Source organism: Amblyomma americanum, chromosome 1 (assembly GCF_052857255.1).
Source record: "Amblyomma americanum isolate KBUSLIRL-KWMA chromosome 1, ASM5285725v1, whole genome shotgun sequence".
NCBI lineage: Eukaryota > Metazoa > Arthropoda > Arachnida > Ixodida > Ixodidae > Amblyomma > Amblyomma americanum.
Genome location: NC_135497.1, coordinates 93,470,706 through 93,492,007, shown reverse-complemented (window position 1 = coordinate 93,492,007; position 21,302 = coordinate 93,470,706). Strand labels below are relative to the sequence as shown.

The following is a 21,302-nucleotide window of genomic DNA, read 5'->3' as shown; positions in this document are numbered from 1 at the left end:
CACGCTACGCAGCAACATCACGACCCTCCCGGCCAATCACGGGCAACAGCTGCGTTTGCTCGGTGCCCAGACACGCTGGTGCAAGTTTTCTTGTAAAAAACAGCCGCTTGCTCTCGGCTTCCTCTGTTTCGCTTTCCTCTGGAATGCAGTGACAATGCTGTACAGCACTTGACCCCCCACACCATGAGCACCAACTCGAAGATCACAGTCCATGGGCGAGGCCCAGATTGGTAGCGTGATCATAAAGAACAGGTTCTCGGAGCACCCACTCCTCGGCACACTTGGATGACATTCTCACTGGCCAGCAAGTGAACAGGAGCATTCATTACAAGACTGTGAAGGCAATATTGGCATTCACCCCAAAGAAAGTCCCACATTCAGTACTACTGTACAATATTTCTTCTGTCAGTTACACGAACAAGACGCCTGCATTAAAAAAAGAACAATGTTAAGGGCTTTACACGAACAAGACGCCTGCATTAAAAAAAGAACAATGTTAAGGGCTTATCTTTTATTTTCAGACATAGCAAACAGGTATTTGTGCATAGTAAACCCATTAAATATACATGTATTTACATCCTGACAAAAAAAAAGTGCTTCGTCGAAAACCTTGGTGTATAAATAAATATATATTTCTGTAGGGTGAGGTTACTACAGCCAACATAATTCCAGTGTCCAGCATAGCACATGAAAAATTCCAGAGATGCTGGCATGGAAAATAATAAAATCTGTTAAAATTCAACACTTGTGCAACATGCAGTCACATCAATTATTTAAAACTGTACAAAATAAAAGCACATTCATATTTCACATCATTCAAGGACCTAGGGTCCCACTTGTACCAGCAGAGGCAATCACTCATAAGAAAAAAAACCAGCCTAGCCTTCTAGGCCCAAATGAAGCACGCCAGAGAAAGCGGCGGTATGGTATGTGGGGCTTAACATCCCAAAGTGACATATGGGCTATGACAGCTGCCATAGTGGAGGGCTCAGGTTTAATTTAGACCACCTCGGGTTCTTAACGGCTGCTAACATTGCACAGAACATAAGCGTTTTTCCATTTTGCCTCCATCGAAATGCAGCCGCTGCAGCTGGGGTCAGTAGCCGAACGCCAAAGTCACTGAGAGCCACCACGGCGAGTGCCAAGGAAATCTGTTCCATGCTAATTACAAGATTTCTGAAATGTTAAATAAATCAAAGCTCTGATGTTGGAAACATATATAAGACAAAAAGTCATGCTGCTAATTGCTGTACAGCAAGTGCACACAGTATTCAGCATGCAGACGTTACACTTGTATTGCTTTATCTGCAGACAAAGGAACTATTTACATGGTGCCACTTGCGATGTGAGGGCTCTGGTCATTGCAGCTATGTACACTAGTTCAATTTGGCATAAGTTTATGTCCCAGATTTGTGAAACAGCAATGCAACATACATGCATTACATTGCTAGCACTGGTACACAAACTAGTGTGACACTTCCTGAGATGCCAACACACACATGAAGCTCGTTCTAATGGCCTCTTGGATCAGACCGGCGACCTGCAGTAAGAACAGAAGGGGGAAGAAAGAACAGAAGAGGGAAGGTTAGAGAAAGCAAATGTTAGAAGGCAAGAGAAGGTGCACCAGCACTGTTTCTAGGATTGCCAGGTCAAGGAAATGCACAGCTGACCATCCTTACTTCCTCACCACAACCAACAGCCTAGCCACTCTGCCTGCGAGGAAGCTAATGCCTTAAAATCTGTTGTGCTTGGTGTATATGCCACTGCTTTTACACTGAATGGCTATACTTGACTGCATGCTGAGAAACTGCAACTACAGAGCTGTGTTCTTTAAGCAGGCAGGCATCGCTGCAGACAAAGATGCAGAGTTTCGAAATGCTACTGTGTTTGCGCAGCCATGCAAAAAATTCTCATTTGGTGCGAGGGCTGCTACCAGGAGAAGTATTTCGCTCCTTTCATGATGACTTAAGCATGCACAGCAACTACCATCTGATGCTCCTCCAAAATGCTTCATCTCACTGCAGTTGTTTTGCACCGATGAGATGAGACATGAACCAGTCTGTGCAATTTTTGAAGGCAAGCACTGCAACAACACTCTGCTATACATTACAGCAAGGCCAGGGCCAGTTAGTAGCTGCCTTATATTTATGTATGACATGAGTGCAAAGCCCCTGCACTGTCTTGCTGTACAAGTCACTGTACAAAGTCAACGACACAGGCAAGTGTTGAAACATAACATCCAACTCCCTGTCCCATGCCATGGCCTCTGTGCGATGGTCAGACTTTACACATGTGCAGGCTTTGTAACCTTGAGGCCTGTCTAATGAAGTGAAGCAAAAGGGCTACAGGAATGCTCAGCTATTCTCACTGGCACCTCACAAAGAGAGGCCGCTTGCCTGCTGAAGCCATGGGGGCATCTGGTGTGCCTGCTGGAGAAGGCAGCACGGGTGAAAGGCACAAGGGCGGCTTGCACGCCTTCCGTTGTGACTTGGCCATGTCGGTCCTGCTAGCCAGGATGATGTGTCTTATCATCCCCTTGCAGTCTCGGCAGACAGTCATAAGCGGGCCGCGCAGCTGTTCTTCCTGAGGGGAGCTGGCCTTGTGCTGGAAAGTGCGAGAACGCAAAAGAGGTGGCCTGCGCACAGGTGTCTCCTGACTTGTGGTGTCTTCTGAGCCACCCGTCCTTGGGCTGCACACTGATGCTGCATGGCGGAGCTTTGCAACTCTTGGCCGTGGAGTTGATGTTGGTGGTGCATACACAGGAACATTAAGCTTGGTGTTGAAGGTTGGCCTGTTCAGGATAGGCGATGATGGTGCTGACCCACTAGTGAAAAATAAAGAAGGCACTTATGCTTTCTCTTGCTTCTCACACAGCACAATGATGTACTATTGCACTTAATATGACTTGCAATGCATCCGGAGTGAACAAACTGAGGTTCTCACTTTATAATAAATTGATATGCCCTTACACAGAGCACACAGCTTGCCAAAATGTTCAGTTACTTTGTTCTTTGCATCAATCACTAAATTCATAAATTTCCAGGACCGCTGAGCTTTGCACTGCCTTGAGAACTAAGCTCCTTGCACATCTTGCGTGTCGCAGCTCACACTGAGACTGACAGTAATGCAAAAGCTGAACACAATGCCCTTCCATACATTAAAGCAAGTAGTTTAAAAAACTGAACCAAACCCAATATTATGCTAGAGACATTTAACCCTTACTTTTAGAGCCCGAGCTTTTACGCCAGTAAATGACTGAGATTACCCTAAGTTAGCTAACAGGTCGTTCAAGTAGATTTGTGAATAATTAAATAACAAAATGTTCTATTAATAGTGTAATTCAGGGGTTTTCAGACCGCGAGCATCCACACTGGCCTGTCCCTCCTTTCCGGTACACTTCTGACAGATGTGTGCGAAGCAGACACAGTAACTGGTTTGTTAAACCTCACTGCAGAGTGTTAGTTCTTCCTCAGTTTCGTGCTGTCAGCATCTGTGCCATCCGCAGCAGACCTTGCCAACATGCTAAGACGCTGAGTGCCAGTAACAGCGCCGCATGTTCATGTTTTGGCAGGACCGCAGGTGGCAATGACTCGTCCGGCGAAATTGGCAGCGTGCCAAGACACTGCTGCGCCAAGCTGCACCAGTGCACGTACAGCCTTTGCCAAAAGTAACCACGCTGCATGGTTTGCTTCTCATTCAAATAGTAGAGCCCTTATGGCTTCCCTAAAGATCAAAAAGTTCTTGGAAGGTGAGGACAAAGGTTCTCCTTACCATACAGAGATTTAGAGCTTGAGGGCTGGCATAATAGCTTCAATATACGACTCAGAAGCAAACTGTCTAGCCTGGTTACTTCTGGCGAAGACTGTACATTAGAACGCCAGCAAGGCGGTGTGGAAGAGGCATGGTGCGCAAGGCGATGCGTGCTATATGTGCTTGTGCGCATGGCAACTGAAAGTGTGGGCCACACCACCGAGCTAGCCGAGCCAAGACAAAAAGGAAAGCATTCGCGTCTTATCGGGCGTTTTCCCGGGCGATTCAATGGCATCGGCGGAGTTTTGCCGCCGGCGAGCCCTTCTGGCGCCGCAAAAGCACTACCTGTCGGAATTAGGGGGGGGGGGGGGGGGGGGGGGGGGGGGGGGGGGGGGGGGGGGGGACGCTGACTCCTTGCTGATGCCGGACGTGAGCGGCGCCAACAAAAGCCAGACAAGGCGTCACGTGATTCTGTGTGCAGCTCAGCCAGATGCTTGTGCGAATGCGAGGGAATGTGACTAGTTTTTCTGCATTTCTGTCTTGGGGTTGAAGGTAAAAAAACTGACTGCTGAAAGCTAAAAAACAAAATAAATACCGTATTTACTCGCGTAATTTGCGCTCACAGATAATTTGTGTGCCCCCAACTTTTTACCCGGAGTTTTGAAAGAAAAAAAAAAAAAACTTTTACTTGCATATTTTGCACTCTCTGCTGCGCCAGCCCACCAAAATATATGCACAAGGCAGGCTTGGGAAGAACGGCGCTGCCGCGTCGCAGTGTGCGGATGCGAAAGGTGACAGTGGTGAGGACTAGAATTCTGCGCTGTTTACCCGGCTCGCCCTCACTGGCGGTTGCTTTCCCGGACGAACAGTTTAGTGCGCACCCGAATCCGAAACTACCGAACAGTGTGCTGTTTGGTTTGCCGCTAGTCAGCCGGGCCGCACGTGAACGTGTCATTTTATCGCCTTTTATATCCTTTGCCTCCCACTGCTGCCTTTGTAATTGTATCGCTGCTCGATTATTGAACGCACCGCCATGCCATCCCGTCGGGAACTATGTAACGTGAGACGGGGCAGAAGGGGGTATGTGTCTTATATTTGGAGTCAACTTTCTTGTTGACCAGTAAGTGGTACGAGATGGGAGGTCAACATATGGGGGCAATATAATATGACCTTTGTAGAGTTTTTAGGTCGTGTTCAGAAAATTCTCGCGCAATTTAAGCACCCCCTTTTTGGAGGCCCTCACTTACAGAAAAAAAAGTGCGCAAATTACGCGAGTAAACACGGCAATTACAAAAGTGAATGAAACAGCAAGAAAAAGGAACATATGGTCCATTCAGAAGCAACATCGACCAATTGTGATGCTTGTGACAACCGACTGTGAGGAGCGGGGGGTTCCTTGGCACATGTTGACAGCTGTTGGGGTTCCTTGGGGCAAAAAAGAACCCCTGGTGGTTCAATTAATCTGCATCGAATAAAATGCAACCGCCTGTACTCCCTGCAGCAGTGTCGACGTGTATTAGAAAATGCAATAAAAACGTTTCCAACCAGAATATCCCCCCCTGCCCTCACCCCCTACAACAGGTTTCTGTTGAGTGCCCTAAGCATGCTTAAAATTTGCATATTGCGGGCAGTTAAACAAGGTGCATTTGGTGCATGTGCACCAGCGTTTCAGTAAACTTGAATTCCTCACCTTTTGCAGTTATCTAAAAAAGCATTTTTATTAAAATTAAAGACTTCTGCTCTGCATCAACCCCCCTTCTCCAATCAGAATCTCCAATCAGAAATGATGCCAGAACACTGAAATCCAAGCTTGAAAACTGCGCTTTCTCTGTGCACAACCTGTATCTGTGTCCCACTGAAGTGGCATGCTAAATCAATTTTTTGTAATGATTGCATGATTATGGTGAACAAATTGATTTAACATCTAAACTGTGCTCTAGTAACCTGCATTTATGGTGCTTTTCCGGCATGCATGTGCCTTAAGTTTTTTGTCAAAAAGATAAAAACTAACAGTGACGCTTAATAATTTAAACTCAAAGGGCACTGGAAACTTGTTTCAATTATGCAGACTTTGAATTAAGGGGAGCTTTTCTAATACACTTCATGTTGATGGGACTGAAGCATCTGTTCAAATTAACAAGGGTCCGGAGCGTAAATATCTGTACATCAAACACACATTATGATTCTTCTTTTTTTTTTAAGTTGAACTAATGTGCTCTAATTTAACACTTCCTCTAAAGGGAGAGCAAGCCACAACTCAGAGCACAAAAGGCAGGTTGATCAGAACACTATTCTTACTTTTGCGGTTTTACATCTTTTACTACGAGCACTGATACACAATTCATCAAGACTGTCACCTAAGTACACATGCACTAAGCTTTAATAAGGTGCACATTATATTTTCAGACTAACTTCCGAGATGGCTGGACAAAATCAAATATGATACCTGCCTCACTGCCAACTATCATGATGATAATTATACAGTATGCGACTGTGCGGAAAAATGTTTTGTTGGTGCAGTCACATAATCCAGTCAGTTACTTGAAATGTGTCAAGGTGTTAGGGAACATGCATGCTCTATCCGCTGGTAACAATACTATGCAAACGGATCGCAAAGTAGAGGTGCAATGAACGTTTTTTTTTAGAATGCGCGTCTCGTTCTCAAGAACGCGAATCATGCTAGTTGCTCTCTGTTGCCGATCAAAAAAGGCAAAAAACTACACTTTGTACAGAGGTAGCATTTGTATTTGCTTACAGCTGACAGTACACAACCTTCGTTGGCATCTTCCAAAGAACTTGACAATTAAGGTCTGGAGACAGGTCAAATATTACTGTCCGGCTCATTTACAAGGTACACCTGTGAATCTGAGAATTCTACTTTAGAAATGAAAGTTTCAGCAATACAACAGCATCTCAAATAATTCAGAACCATAGCTTGACTAAAGCTCATATCAGTTTAATAATGGTATGTCATACCTGGTAAACTGAAAGGCTACTGGAAGTGGAGAGTGATTTGGAGATTCCTCTTCAGTTGCTGTCGGGCACAACATGTACACGGGTATCCGGTCAAATCTGTCTGTTGGAATGTGCATCTGTGAAAAAATTACGCACACTTTAGAGGCACAACTTTCAGTTTGGCGGCCATCTGACAATCACTGCTGCTCACCCTAAACACCAATGCCATTCTGTATTTGTTTTATTATAAATTACCTTCGAAAAATGCACTTTTCTTTGTCACAGGAGTTATTTAGTACAAGACAAGGGTTTATATTAAACACACATACAATTAACTAAAACCAAAATTGCTTATCATCTGCATCACCAGTTTAAGCCCTAGGTAGCTGTATACATGATCAATACTTGGACGAGTCAGCAGCAGTTCAGGGTGAGGCGAAACAGCTACAGTAAATGTATAACAGACAAAAAAGAAGATGCCAGATGTTTTCCGCTGATTTCTGTGTGCATGTTGGCACTGAAGTGCTGTTGCTGAAAAGGAAGCAGATGCAGTTGCACCGCATCCTCTGCACGTGGAGACCGCATGGTCTGTGCACTATGAAAGGGGAAGTAAATACTACGAATATGACTCAGACTGAGAGCTACTTGAAAACAAACCACAAATCCAAGGTTGCTAGTGCCCAGTTCGCTCATGCAAATAGTACTTAATATGGCTTTGCTGTTTGCATGCTTATGTCAGTATACCATGTCTTCATACAATCATCTCAATGCCACAAGGGCCAGCGATGTTTCGCAGAAATGGTAGCTGGAATAAATTTCAAGCTTCAGCTGTACAAGTGGATGTCGCCGGTACCTTAGTGGAGCACTTGTCACAAATTGTCCTCTCGCAAAGCTTGCATTTAACTCCCCATGGCCTGAAGAAAGAGAACTTGGTCTTCTTGCAGGTGAAACAAACCTGCAAAAGACAAGCATTATTGGCAATACAAGGTTACAAAAAAAAAACAAAACAAGCATTACCTCTGAAGAGCTTTTGTTAAGCTGCAATTGCACATCAAACTTCAGTAAGCTTACCCTTCGCTTCTCTACATCTTCATAAAGTGGCTTGTTTGCGAGAAGTGACTCCAATTCAGCTTTCGTGAGAACATTACGGATGTGCACTACTTCTTCCAAAGTCAGGGAAAGGCACTCCATTGACTTCTCCCACTGTGCCTGCAAAAGCAGAATGGTGAGAAGAGCTTTGAAGTGATGTCAAAGAATGCCACGCATACTGTGACTAAGAAACAGCACGTATACTGCGACTAAGAAACAAAGCAGCCATTTCATCACGCAATATGCTTGCTGCATGCCCTGGTTTAGGGGTCCTCAATCTTTTTAGCCTCAAAGAGCCCCAATGGCTTTCAAAAAGTGCTGAGGAACAGTGTGTGTCCTCATCATTCCTGCCTAAGATACAAGGAAAATATAGCAAGTAGGCACATAGCCCCTCAGAAAAATGCCTAAATTCAGTTAATGATAAGTGTCTCCAGGGCATTGTAGAAATGCCAAGATCAGAGGTACTTCACAGAAAAAAAGAAACTTTGAAGCACTCACTGTCCACGGTGTGCCAGCCCTGAAGACTGCGCAAAACATGCAGCTGACAAAGCAAGTGTGGGAGTTGGTTTATGTCGTTAATGATTGCGACAATTGCCAGACTAGCAAGCTGTTCGTGAAAAAACTAAAAATGCAGTTTAAAAGTACCTGTGGCATTGACGGAGCTAAAATTTTGCAGTTTTGTAGCTTGGTACATAAGGAATAAGATGCAATAAACAGCTTATGCACCAAAATTAGGTGTTATGACCCCTTTAAAAGATGTGGAGTTCATGTTAGCGCCCGTTCATGTCTTGTAGGTAGCAGGGAACAATATGGTACAAAATTCGCACCCTGTCCCCCTGCTGTGCATGTCTATGATACAGAGATTTCTGTATTTGAATGCCGAACTTTTAAAAATTCCTGCGCACTAACTACTGGCCTATTTGAAGCAAACATCAATCACAAAGTGGTATAATACGGTCTACATTCTTTGAGAAGTAATTTAACATCGGCACTTGCCTGGATTTCATGTAATGAATCATAAAAGTGTTGCCTGCAGGTAGAAATTTTGGAAAGGCTAGCTGAGCAACTGAAACAAAGGGCTGTGCCCCTTGCCAGTTGGAGACGCAATCAATGGCTTGGCTCAATGGGTGGGCAAGTTGTGTGGTTCCTTGGAGATGCTGTTTCTTTTGCTAATTAAAATTACAGTCAAAAGGAAGCAGCATCACACCCCTCTCTAAAACACCACAAAAATGCGACAGTAACATAAAAAAAAAATGCGCAACTCGCCCATCCGCTGAGCCAGTCTTTTGGTTGTTTCTTTGCCTGGCAGGTGGAGCAGCGTGTCATATCACCCGCTTGGCTCGCTTTTGCAAAAAGTGCACTCACAGCCACACTTTCTCCTTAATTCCAGAAAATGCAGGCAAGTACCGATGTTAAATTACATCTCAAAGAATGCAGACTATAATATACTACCTTGCTAGTGTTGTTTGAGCTCGATTAGGCTAGTAGTATGCGCACAAATATTTGTATAACAATAGTTTTAAGAGTGGCAGCCAAATACGGAAATCTCTAGTACTCGACACGAAATCCATACAGTGGAGATAATTTTTTCTAAGCCTGAATAAACTAAAAGCAGGCAGTCCCATACCGTGGTCCAGTTTTCTTTCCCAGATTCGTGACGAGTACTAAGTGACAGCTTGTCAGGGCGTCGAGCGCCGTCTTGTGTAATGCTTGTGTTTGACACCCTCGATGGTGATTCACAAACGGTGATGCTATGTCGCCGCTCTAACTTCTGCTTTAACACTGCTGTTGTCGTGACATCAGCACCATCTCCTGAAAAAGCAATATGAAAAATTTTTTAGCCACTAACTTAGGGGACCTTTTGATCCCACCGCATATACACTCCATACACAGTAAATACACACTACAATGCTTGGTGCAACTGGTGAAAAAGCCAAAATCTTAGCCTCTGACATTTCTTCCAAGATGCATAGTGAATGGATGGTAAGAGAAAATACTAGAAACACACAGTTTTTTTTTCCAGAAATAGGGGTGTGACAGTCAGGTGATACTTATGGAGCTCGAAGTCAAGTACAAATGGGGTTATTCAGCAAGAAGTTCCATACATAGGATTTTCTTTGGTCATTTTGTGTGGGACATAGAATTGTCTGTTTTCCTCATTACTGTATTTACCCGAATGTAATGCGACCGCGACTCTAACGTGAGGGTCGACTTTGTGGGCATGAAACGGGGGGAGAAACTAACATGAAGGTCGACTTTGTGGGCGTACAAAGGAAAAAAGCAAACAAACAAAAGAACAGGAACGTAACAAGAGGAACAATGCTGCAGTATAAGGAAAAGTAACTACACGTTTACAAACAAAAATACCGCTACAATGGCTTTCATGTGCTTTTTAGTTCATGACAGCCACACAAAAGATTATCAGACAACACTGGTACAAAGATAAGTACGGAGTCTCGCTGTGCCGTCACCATGTCGACCATGCGCTTTGATGCCTCATCTTAAAAACGAAACTTCTTCCAGTCTCTCAACCGAGTGGCAAGTCATGCCTCCCGAACGTCTGTGCCCGCTCTTCGCAACATTTAAGCCAGTTGTCATCTTGCGCACAGCCATCCGAAAATTGAGAGAGTTTGATGTTGCCAAAAAGCGCTCAGATAGGGATAATGAAGCAAGTAGAGAGTGGTCCCGAAGCAGACTGCTGCCATTAGCATGAGGCATCAGCGGTGCTGTGAACGTTGAGAGTGTCTACCAAACTTTCAGAGAAAGAAATGAAGACCTTTAAGATGCCTTCAAGACGCACCTATTCTATTGCATTTCCTCGTGACCATGCATCAAATCTGTGCTCTCCGGCAAGGAGTTTACGAATGCTCGGCCACTGCTCCGACATGTATTGATCAGTATTTGTGGCTCATAGCTTCCATTGATTGACCAATGGGGCAATTTTTTCAGTTTCGCGAAGTTGGGGGTAACGTGTACGATGCATCAACCAAGAGAGTGAATACAGCATAGTGTGCTTTTCTCTCCACTTACCATATTCAATTTTAATGCGAATATTTGATTATAACACGAGGAGCAACTTTTCAATTCTATTTTTGGTAAATTTTGTGTTACATTCGAGTAAATACAGTATTTATTAACCATTTGCAAATGCCAGGCAGCACTAGAAAACTGTTTACTAAATTAGATATTTCCTTTTTTGTTCACTTATTGGAATTATTTCGTCACATACATTACTATCTTCTGCACAGCACTTCCAAATCCGTGCAAGACCTACCTGCCTTTGTTTGTACGCTATGATAACATTCATTCAGCATCACAGCGGCCATTTTAAATGCACAAGAGTCTTTAAGCAGGATGTCATTAGCGTGGGTAGCTCTTGGTACAATTACGTTACTAAGAAGTCTGGTGAGTACCAGTGTTCTTGCCTTAGCTTCTAAAACACACGTAGCTAAACTTGTCCTAAAATTAGCCATGTCTTGACTAGCAGGCATTAAAAATGTTTTAAAATCATCAGTTAAATATAAACACCTCTCTGGAACAAGTGCAACATATCCGCTAACTTTCAAGTGGGACCTTGAGCTTCGTGCATTGGAAAACTACATCCACTATACAAGGTACATTTTTGTGCAGAAATCGAATTCAACGCAATTTTTAGGGCATCTATTCAGGGTGCAAGAATCAGGTAAAACCAGGTTTCTGTTGAAAATAAAGGTACTTAAACAATACCTTAACAATAAAAATATATGTTAACTTGCTTGAGAACTGAAGCAGCATTCAGAGCCTACTATAAGTACCCTGTACAACCAGAGAGCCAGAAGTTGTCCTTTTGTGATATTCTCCAGGGAGCATGAACAGTCACAAGTAACTAGATAGCCATTGCATCACAAAATCGGGTGAGCATGTGGCCACCCCTTGGCTCTCTCTCAAACCAAATTGAATTTTCAGCATGAACATATGTCTCCTTGGTAGGCATCATCAAGCATTTTCGCAAGCACATGCATGCACTGGAGTTACTGACTCCATAAAGCCTTGGCAAAGTAATGCACTGCCCCTTGCTGTTTTTTTTTCCTGCTCCAAGCACCAAAAAAATGCATAAATAATCTAGCCACCAAAATGCCAAACCTTCTAACTCAACTCGTTTACAAAGTATCAACGAGACACACCACTGCTATGCTTCTGCTGCCACTGAAGTTTTGTAGGCCTGTTAGGGGTTCGGCGAAGCTGCACAGGCAATGATTGTGGCTGCTCAGCCACGGGAGATGTAGGAGAGTCATCCAAGTCATCCTCCTGGAAAAGGTCAAAAGCCAAATATCACAGAGAATGAACTTCTGGCCACTGCAATCTGGAGTCAAGTTCATGGCATAATGCCACAGCAAGTGGCTGCACTAGAGTGAAGAAATGCCTTGAAATAAATCAGTACGCTAATACACATTTCGCGTTAAAGGGTGCACTAACAAAAAACAGCACTAATTGCAAGAAAAAACCTTAAGCTGAAGACAACATGGCTCTTAAGTAAGCCTAAAATGCCACAACTGAAATTAAAAGCAATAGTTATTAATACGCATCAACAGCAAGTTATATATCAGTCAGGGCTTTTCGTATGTCCTGGCAATATTCTATATTTTTGTTTCATCAACCTAATTTGTGGCTCCTAATAATCATTAACTGTTTTCTCTCTCACTGCTACCTGAATGCCTAGCCACGTAGCAGCTCAGTACTCAGACCAACATCATCTAGGAAACCTCAAGAAAAACAGTGCTATAGTCGATGTACCTATCTGATGACTGCATACAAAGACAGAAATAGACACAGATGTAATATATCATTAGGCAGAAAACGGTGCAAAAGAAGATAAATAACAGTGTGCAGTTTTTGTGAGGAATTATTCATTCCCATTTCGAAAAACAAATAAAAGTATAAAACATATCACATACATCGAAGCTTGAAGAAAGGTGGAGGGAGATGTCTGCCATTATAAGGCGCCTCCGAGGCTGTGGTGTGGAATCTGAATCATCCAGTCTTGTCCGTGACGTCTCCACTGAAGTAAATGTTAAGGCCATTAATGTACAACTCATTCCTTCTGCATCAATAAAAATTAACAAATACACTAACAAGTATACTGAGTTTTTCGGTAACTTAATGTACTTAACAGGCAAGAAGAAAATGAAGGCTGATTGTGTGTATTCTTATTAATAAAACTAAGAGCATAATAACTGACTGGTATGCTGACACAGAGAAAGCTAATTTTAAGAAAAAAAGGCAAAAAAACGACTTTAGACCTAAGCAAGAATTGCCAATGTCACCTTGCCGATTTTTGAAACGAGCCATTCAAATACAATCTGCATTTTTCAGAAAAGAGAAAGCACTTTTCACAAAAAAAGAGAAAGAACAAACAACTTGGGCAAAATGACAAAACGCTCAATGACAAAAATACAATCATGCTCATAGTGGCATGATGAAAAGAAGTGCAAATTTCTCTGTATTAATTCCTCCTGTAAAGACAGTAAGGTTATCCCTGTATGCTGCACACATCATATACCTTGCCTATAGACCACGTCTATGACAGCACCAAACAAAAAGTATATTGCAACATCAGCTTGAAAGAATTATTAGAGGCAAATTTCAGTGTGTTCACAAATATATGAGCCCATACACTGTACACCGAAGGATTTTCCACTGTCAACATGGAAAAGCTTTCATAATATGCAGTAAAATATTGGTTTGCAAACATTTTGTATCTCGCTTCTGATGGAATGTGGCTGCTCTGGCTAGGAGCAAAACCCACAAATACATGGTCAGCAACATAATGGCACAGCCACTGAGCCATCACAGAGCATGTAACTCATGTAGCACTGCATTCTATGAGCATAAAAAAAAAAACTAAACTTTGGGAAAGATGCAAATGGAAACTGTTTGTACAGGCTTAGGGAGAACCATTAGGTGCCTAACAAAGTAATTTTACATATGTGAGCTGGTGAACAACAGTTTCACTGATTGTTGTTTTTTGTAACATAAGAATCCGAGATATCTGAGATATGCGAGACAGTTACTGCGTAATTTCCTTTACTCAAAACCAAAACCAATTTTTTTTTTTGTTCAAGCATCTTTCAGGTCTTGCCCATAAGGGCACCTTAGATTCGAAATGACTGCTTAGAAGATGTGTCAAATATAAAAAACAAAAATATTTCGATTGCAGAACACCAGCAAAAGGCACTGCGAATGTGCAAATGCTAATGGCTTTTTTTTTTTTGCGTGTGTGCATGTGTGTGGTTTCATGGTTTACAGTGGCAAGGTGCGCGGTTGATGCTCTTTACTGTTTGCCGCATCGCATGAGGGGCTGCAAAAAAATTCTCAATTCTCTACGTGCGCTACGTTACAAACTACATATAGCAGCTGTCAGCAAAGTCAGTACAGAGCTCAATTGAGTCGTGAACAGTTGCAGTAGGAGATACTTCATCAAGCATATCATGTATAATTAAGCACTTCAAACATTCTTCAACCTACAGCATATGATTTGATGTCAAGAATAATGGGGAGCAGAATAATGCATCTCGAGCTTCCAAGATTGCCCACTTTCCACTTCATTGCTCCCCACTATGCACAGAAGCAGTCTGTAATCATAAAGGATCTTTTTTATTTTTTCAAAATATATTTTTTGGTTTTTCTTCACGATTCCTTATTATGCAATACTCGCTTTATGGACACTTCTGCTTGGGAACCAAAGCGTCTTTGTTAACGTGGCACAACTGTACCACTGTGCCAAGCCACGACAAAGGCTGCCTGAAAGCAAGGTTTAAAACTTTGCAACTGACTGTATAATTAGCAGCAATGTGCAAGTGACACACTTGTGTGAATTCTCCAACATCCTTGCAATAAAAACAGCTTGCGCAAGCATGACATGTGGACCTAATTGTGATTACGACCTCAAAACCATGATTACCGGCAGCCCCAACAACTCTCTACTTTACACATTGAAAAACTACGGCAGAGTTGTCTCGGCATAATACCATTAAAAAAATTCAAAACATATGCACATAAGGCTATGGGGCCATGCGCGCGCGCCATCTTGGTTTGGGAGGGAGAACGAACCGAGCGCGCTTTCGACGCATAGATCGGCTAGCTGCGCCACATTCAAATGGCAAGGAAATAAGCGCGCGGGATAGGAGCGCTTTTGTGCTGGCGCCACACACTCGCGATCGTCCGGAAACATGTGGACGCTGTTCGATAAAGCAAAAATGTAGCAGAGATGGTGCGCCGCGCGACCGGCGATTCCGGATCGGCCGAGGACGCCGGCGGCAACGAAAGTGGAGCAGGCAGGCCACACCCAACGGCTCCACGTTACGCGCGCACGGAAGGAGCTGCCGGCCTTGGCTCGGCCGATCGCCGCGGTCGTGCACGGGCGGAAAGCAGAGCCTTTCCCACCGATTCTCAAGCGCTGCATGCAGCGCCCACGGGAACCAAGGGCGCGCGCAGTGATCGCACGCTGGCCAACAGGGCCAACCACGTCTTCCCTGCGCTAGGCGTGGTCCAGCTGGCACAACGCGTGGAGGGGGCGGCGCCAGGAGCTGAAAGCCACGGTGCATACACACAGCAGGACGTCACAGTTCCGAGACATAGGGCTCATTCACAGCGTTCACTCTTCTCAACAAGCTTGCTTCTTGTGCCGCCAAGTGGAAGCGAGACAGGGCCCGGGCCGATGATATCAGAACTGGTGGGGACCGGCCTAACCCTCGATTGAACTATCCCTGTACCCGGCCTGTGCCTCAAGCGTTGTTTAGACGCACTGTCACGCACGCACACAACGCGGCGATAAAGGCGACCTGCGCGCGCCTCCAGCTGTAGATATTGCCAGGCCAAGCGGGAATTAATTGGACAGCTGAGGCGCGCCCAAGGAGCACCGAACTTCCCAAGTCCTCACAGGAAAGGTAAAAGTCTGCCTTCAAATCTCAATATACGTGATCCTCATCAACACTTTGTTCCTTGTGTATTTCTACGGCTTTCTCTCGTTTTGTCTCGTTACGCACAGGAGGTTCAATTCTCGGACAATGACTCGGACCAAACGATTGAGGGAGTAACCAGAAGGGCGTAACATCTGACGAAAGATGGGCAGTAAGTTGATTGAACGAGAGAAAAGGCCACAAAACGTACTGGAGCGATCGAAGTCGACAGGTTTTAACGCGCATATATGTGAGTTTCGAGCTTAACTGTCATTTGTCAGATCGGGTTGCGGAACGAAGCTGTAAATACTCCTCAAAGGACGCCCTCCAGCCAATGGCGTCGACTGATTCTGTCATGGTTAATCCCCTTGGGCCTGATAGCGTGACATCGCACGGCTTAATCGGATTAACCATACGGCGTCATGAAAATCGGTCGACGCCGTTGGCTGGGGGGCCTCCTTTGAAGCCTGCAGGCTCAAATTTATGTGCACATGGCGCACGCACATTAAGGTGGTCTGAAACTATGGGATACGGTCTCCCAAGTGACGTGAAGAACATGTTGCCGGCGCATTACAGCCGAGCACGTCCGCTGCAGCTCCGTGAGAGCGAGCCAAGCTCACACCGGGCGCTTCCCCGTCCCTGGTTAGCGGCGAAAGGGGGCCCCGTTCTGCTCAAGATGGGAATATCACGACGTGCACGGGAGAAGCGCTGAGAGAAAGAACACCGGGAGCAGCCGCCAGCACAAAAGGCGGCGAGAAATATAATGAGCGGCGTTATACGCGGCTGCCTCCGTTTCCCCCGAGAGCCGCGCAGCCGGCGAGCGTGACGGCAACGCGCCGGCGACTCGCTCTTCCGGATGCTCGCGTGTTCGCGCACGTGGACCGCGGGCTCGACACATCGCGACGGAGACTGCGGGCTCAGAGGGGCCCTTTGTGCGGCCGGTGCGCTGCGGTCATTCCGACCAGCGAAGAAGAGAGTACTACGACGCGCGTTGGCCGGCGTCGTGACTCGCGAACGGGCCGACAGCGTCACGCTCGCGCCATTGTTCGCCGCCAAAGGGGAACAGCGGCTCCTAAAGGGCGCTATTTTGGGACATCTCGGACGGCCCGTCGCTGGACCCGCGGAGGCCGTTGGGGTCGCCGTGGGTATTCGTGACCACCAGAAACAACGGCGTGGACAAAGAAGAGCTGCGCGGTACGTCACCGCACTTGAGAGAAGCACATCTTAACGAGGAAGAGCCGTGACTGGCCATCAGGAGTTCCCGGTGGATGCCGTCCACGCTGGGCACCCGACGTAATTTCCACTGCGCCCAAGTGCTACTTGACTTTTGTAAAAAAAAAAAAATCCCGACGCACTTTCTTTGCGAAAACCAACAGATTTTCGTAAATTCGTTGCCGAATAAATTATTCTTTTCGACCTCAATTAAGCGATGTTCGAGTTTATTCAATATTATCAGCATATATAAATTCAATATATAATACGCAATATAGGAGGTCCCAGACTGATTTCTCTACACACCCCTGAGGGGGAAAGCCGGGGGGGGGGGGGGGGGGGGGGGCGTTTACACACCCTATTGTTTTTTCCGAAGACACCCCCTTAATTCGTAACATTTTTTTTACGTACGACGTGGAAGTTTCTTTTTTTTTGTCATGAATATTTGGAGTCATAAACGTAGCTAGCCCTACGCGACACATCAACACAAGTAGAAAATTAAAAAAACTCCCTTTACCTTCAACTATCCCCCTCTCCTAACTTATTCCTGAGGAAACCCCTGGTCCCAGAGTTAGAAAACTGACATTGTGCAGAAACATTCGTGAGCACAAACTGCTTCTCTGTAGCAGAACGGATGCAGCAGAGTTTAGCCAGGTGCCCGTGCGACCAACTGCGGGTTTGCACTGACGACGACCGTTACGCGACAAGGTGTCACCCCTCTCGACCGCATTTGCCAGTCATGAAGGCAGGTTTACCCGCTTTGCGCGGACACACGCCGCGTCCAGCGGGCCAATCGCTCAGCCGCCCGCAGATATTTGCGTAGCGAACGAACGGCTGACCGCGACGCCAGGAGAGGAGGAGTGCGTCACTGCGGACGACGCAGATGCAATGGAGGTCGACAGATGCGCACAGCACGCCACAACCGGTTCGCTCGAAATCAAAAGACATCGGCAGAACGCATCCCAGGCGAAAGTGGCGCGCTACCGACGGCGAGGATTCGCGCAGCGAAACCTGCGGGGTGCAGCTCCGGCGTCGATCGGCCGGCGTTCGTGACTGCCGCATCAGCGCCGTCGGGTCAGACCAACGTCAGACGCGACGAGGGCAAACGCGGCAATTTTGCGATAACCGACGCTCTCTCCCCCCTCAATCGCCGCGGACAAAGGCGGGCTCGTCACACCGCCGCCGCGGCACAATGGCGGGCCACCGCTGTGCGCGCTGCGCAATCGCCGTTGAATTTCCGGCACGCGCGCAGACGGAACGCCCATTCCCGCAGGGCGACCTCGAGCGGCACGTCTGCGCGCTTGCTGCGCAAGGGGGAGGGGCATAAGCAGACATAACACCCGAGACCTGTGTTTTCCTGCCGATAACAGCGCCATAAGGAATGCCTTCAGAGGCTCTGCCGCTCTGTACAGTGCGGTCCATTGCTAAAGGGAACACAAGGTAGCATGGCCGCGGCGCGGCGCATGCGCGAAAAGCGCGGCCGGCCATTAGGATGGCAGAGGCGTAGAATATCGCTTCTAAAGGATAAACGCAAACAAACATGCCCGAGTTCTCTCTCCGCCATTCTCGTTACTGAATAAACCATAGGCGGGGCGAATATTTTCCTTCATGCCTTGCCACACCTCCATGGCTGATCGCAGCTTAGGCGTGGGCAGCTTGTTTGAGCCCTCAGGTGTAGCGCTGGAGATCCGCAGTGTGGCCAGCGATTCGCGGAAACAGGCCATCGCACTTTTCACGAAGTGCCAAACAAAAATGTATTCGAAAACTTTCGTCACGGCAGGGAAAAACAATTTTAATACAAACACGTCTGGAACTGTGCAACGCAAAAAGAACTGGTCTCCACAAAGCTACCAGGTGAAAGAATCGTCCTCAGAAGAGCCAGCCCCTGCATGGCTTCGTTAAGAGTAGTGCCCCAAATGTCGTCCGGCAGATTTTAAAGGTTTGTAAGAACGCTATGCTGGCCATCGTTTCAGGTATCCGTCTTTGAAAAAGGCTGCATGACAGGACGGTTCAAGAAAAGAAAAATGCATCACCAACTAGCCCCGAAACGTATTTTATTAACCACTAGATTAGGTTGACCATGATTAGTTTCGAACTGATTTAACTGAGCTGACTCACCGGCTGTGCGAAAATGAAAAAACTACAAAAAACGAGGAATACAGCAGAGAAGGAAGACCATGCACGGGCAATTGCTTTTGGTTTCGGAACGCGAGCTGGAACTAGACCCGAAACCAACTGTGTAAATTTTCTTGCATTTCTGACTTTGTTCATACCTTACAACTATTCAGTGTATAATTTAGTCATTGCAAAAGTATGCACTTTCCTCATTGTTTACCTTGTTTTAAAAGTGCGTTCTCTATGCAATAAGTGCATGGAGTTCTTGTTCCTTTTGCTGCCTATTCTGAGATGTGTGACGGTTGCTTAGGCCTTGTCAGTCAGATCTTATCTGCCTTTTGCCCCTGCACCCGAGACCTTGTTGTCTGAATAAAGAATATCTATCTAAGGACGTTTCGCGGACGTCTGTTCCTCAGTCGCGGTACGTTGCTGCTTCGGCAAGCAGGACTACGGGCGAAGCGCCATGTCTACAGTATCCTCTCCTCAGAGCTGGACTCACCACACTCCGCTGTTCTGACTGCGGAGCGCACGAAAATTATCAGCAGCATGGCTGCGCCGTTTAGTGCACGCTCTCGCCCAGTGGGACACAATTGACAGTGCACAAAGCGTACAAAACGAACAGCAAGCAGATGTCAACTCACTTTCTCTCACAACACCACAATGAAATTCTGACTGTGACCTCTGTATAGGCTCATTAAAAAAACTCCACGAAGGACGGCCGTTCCGCGCAGCAGCATTGCTGCGTGCAGTTGGCGTACACCACACCTGCCAGGTGCACTCGGGCCCACTTTCCGTAGGGGCCTGCGGCTGCGAGTGGAGGAGTCGAGAAAGGGGGAGGGCCACGTCACGCGTGCGGCGGATTCGCTTCACCGCGGGTCATGCGCACCGTGGACAGCTTTCGGAGGGGGCGGGACACGCGCGCGCGGCTGCCGGGAAGCGTCAACGCTAAACTGCGTCGCGCTCGCAGTCGGCGCGATTTCGCCGAGCACTTCCGAAACGAATGCTTCCTCCTCGCTCGCCGACGTTCTCAGAGTGCGCAGCTCGTTTTAGGCGGCAGCGTTCTTCTTTGTATACAGCAACGCAGCACGCGACACACTGTCGCCCCCGGCAGGCGGAATTAACAACTTAATGCGGCCACTCGCCGCAGATTAGGACAGCAAGTTTCGTTGCCAGGGGGGCAGAGACCGGCGCACACAGACTTTCCCTTCCTTGTACGGCAGACGCAGCCGATTCTGAATGCAGGAAGGCGCGCACCAACCAGCAACCGGCAACGGCTGAACCTATACGCCCCATGTTTGCGGCCATTATAACTATTACGAAAGGTGGACAAAGCGCTTTCCATAGCTCCGATCATCCTCGGGAATCTGGCGTCGATGAGCTCGAGTCTGGGGGGGCACGCTCGCGAAAGTTGTCGCAGCACCATCGAGGTCAAAGCGCGGCAAACGCTTCCACAAACGAGGCCCCACGGCCAATCCCACTCCAGGAAGGCACCTGCCAGCCACTTGCGATGTCACGCCGGAGGATTAATCGCGACGTCATGAGAAACAGTCAACGCCATTGGCTGGAGGGCCTACTTTGAGAGGGATTCGCCGCTGAGTAAAAACAATAGTGATGATATTTCTAGTCGCAAGTGAGCATTCCCGAATAGCGACTCCTTTGCCAGATTGGCGAAAAAAAAAAAGAAGGGACTTGTCCTTCTAGCTTTCGCTCTCCCCCTCGGCTGCAGAGGTCAGGCACAATTGTACGGAATCACTTTAGCACAGAAATATGCACGGTACGCCGGGCTTGCAGATTCTTTAGCGCACACTGATATCGCACAGCACAATGGCGCGATGCGAAACGCGGCCGGGATTCGATACCGCACCCCTGGGTGGAGCAGCCGAACGCCGTAGCCACTAAGACACCGCAGCGCACACAGGGATAGTAGCCATTGGAGTACAACACGGGGCACTCGTCTTCCGTCTCGTCCCAGGTGAGCGCGCCACGAGCCAACCGGCGGAGAAGCAGACGCCAACCGTGAGGGCGCTTCCGCTGTTACGTGTCGGCGCGCCCAGAGCGCGCATGCATATGCATCACGGCCTGCGCGGCCGAAGGACGGGCGGCCACGCGCCAGGGAGATCGGGGCCGCAGCGTCCGGCGCCACGGAACCGAGAGAGGCGCTGCACTACAAACTCTCACTCGATGAAACGAAACGGCCGTTGGAACGCAAGCAAGCCCCGCCGCGCTATCGCCTTCCGCGCTCAA

General features: G+C 46.9%; 1 protein-coding gene across 3 annotated transcripts in view; it reads right to left on the bottom strand.

Annotated features, from left to right (window-relative positions):
- Positions 1-496: 496 nt before the first annotated feature.
- spir (spire type actin nucleation factor) overlaps positions 497-21,302 on the bottom strand; it is a 175,920-nt gene continuing 155,114 nt past the window's right edge. For 2 of the 3 annotated variants that reach the window (XM_077646221.1, XM_077646219.1), the window contains 7 exons: positions 12,729-12,832; positions 11,958-12,081; positions 9,422-9,606; positions 7,777-7,914; positions 7,559-7,660; positions 6,727-6,842; positions 2,232-2,824 (listed from right to left, as the gene is read on the bottom strand). In XM_077646221.1, the coding sequence (XP_077502347.1) occupies positions 2,365-2,824; positions 6,727-6,842; positions 7,559-7,660; positions 7,777-7,914; positions 9,422-9,606; positions 11,958-12,081; positions 12,729-12,832 (1,229 nt within the window). In that variant the 3' untranslated portion in view covers positions 2,232-2,364. Of the gene's footprint in view, positions 1,541-2,231; positions 2,825-6,726; positions 6,843-7,558; positions 7,661-7,776; positions 7,915-9,421; positions 9,607-11,957; positions 12,082-12,728; positions 12,833-21,302 lie in introns of those variants that run through there. The other variant, XM_077646220.1, reaches the window with a different exon arrangement.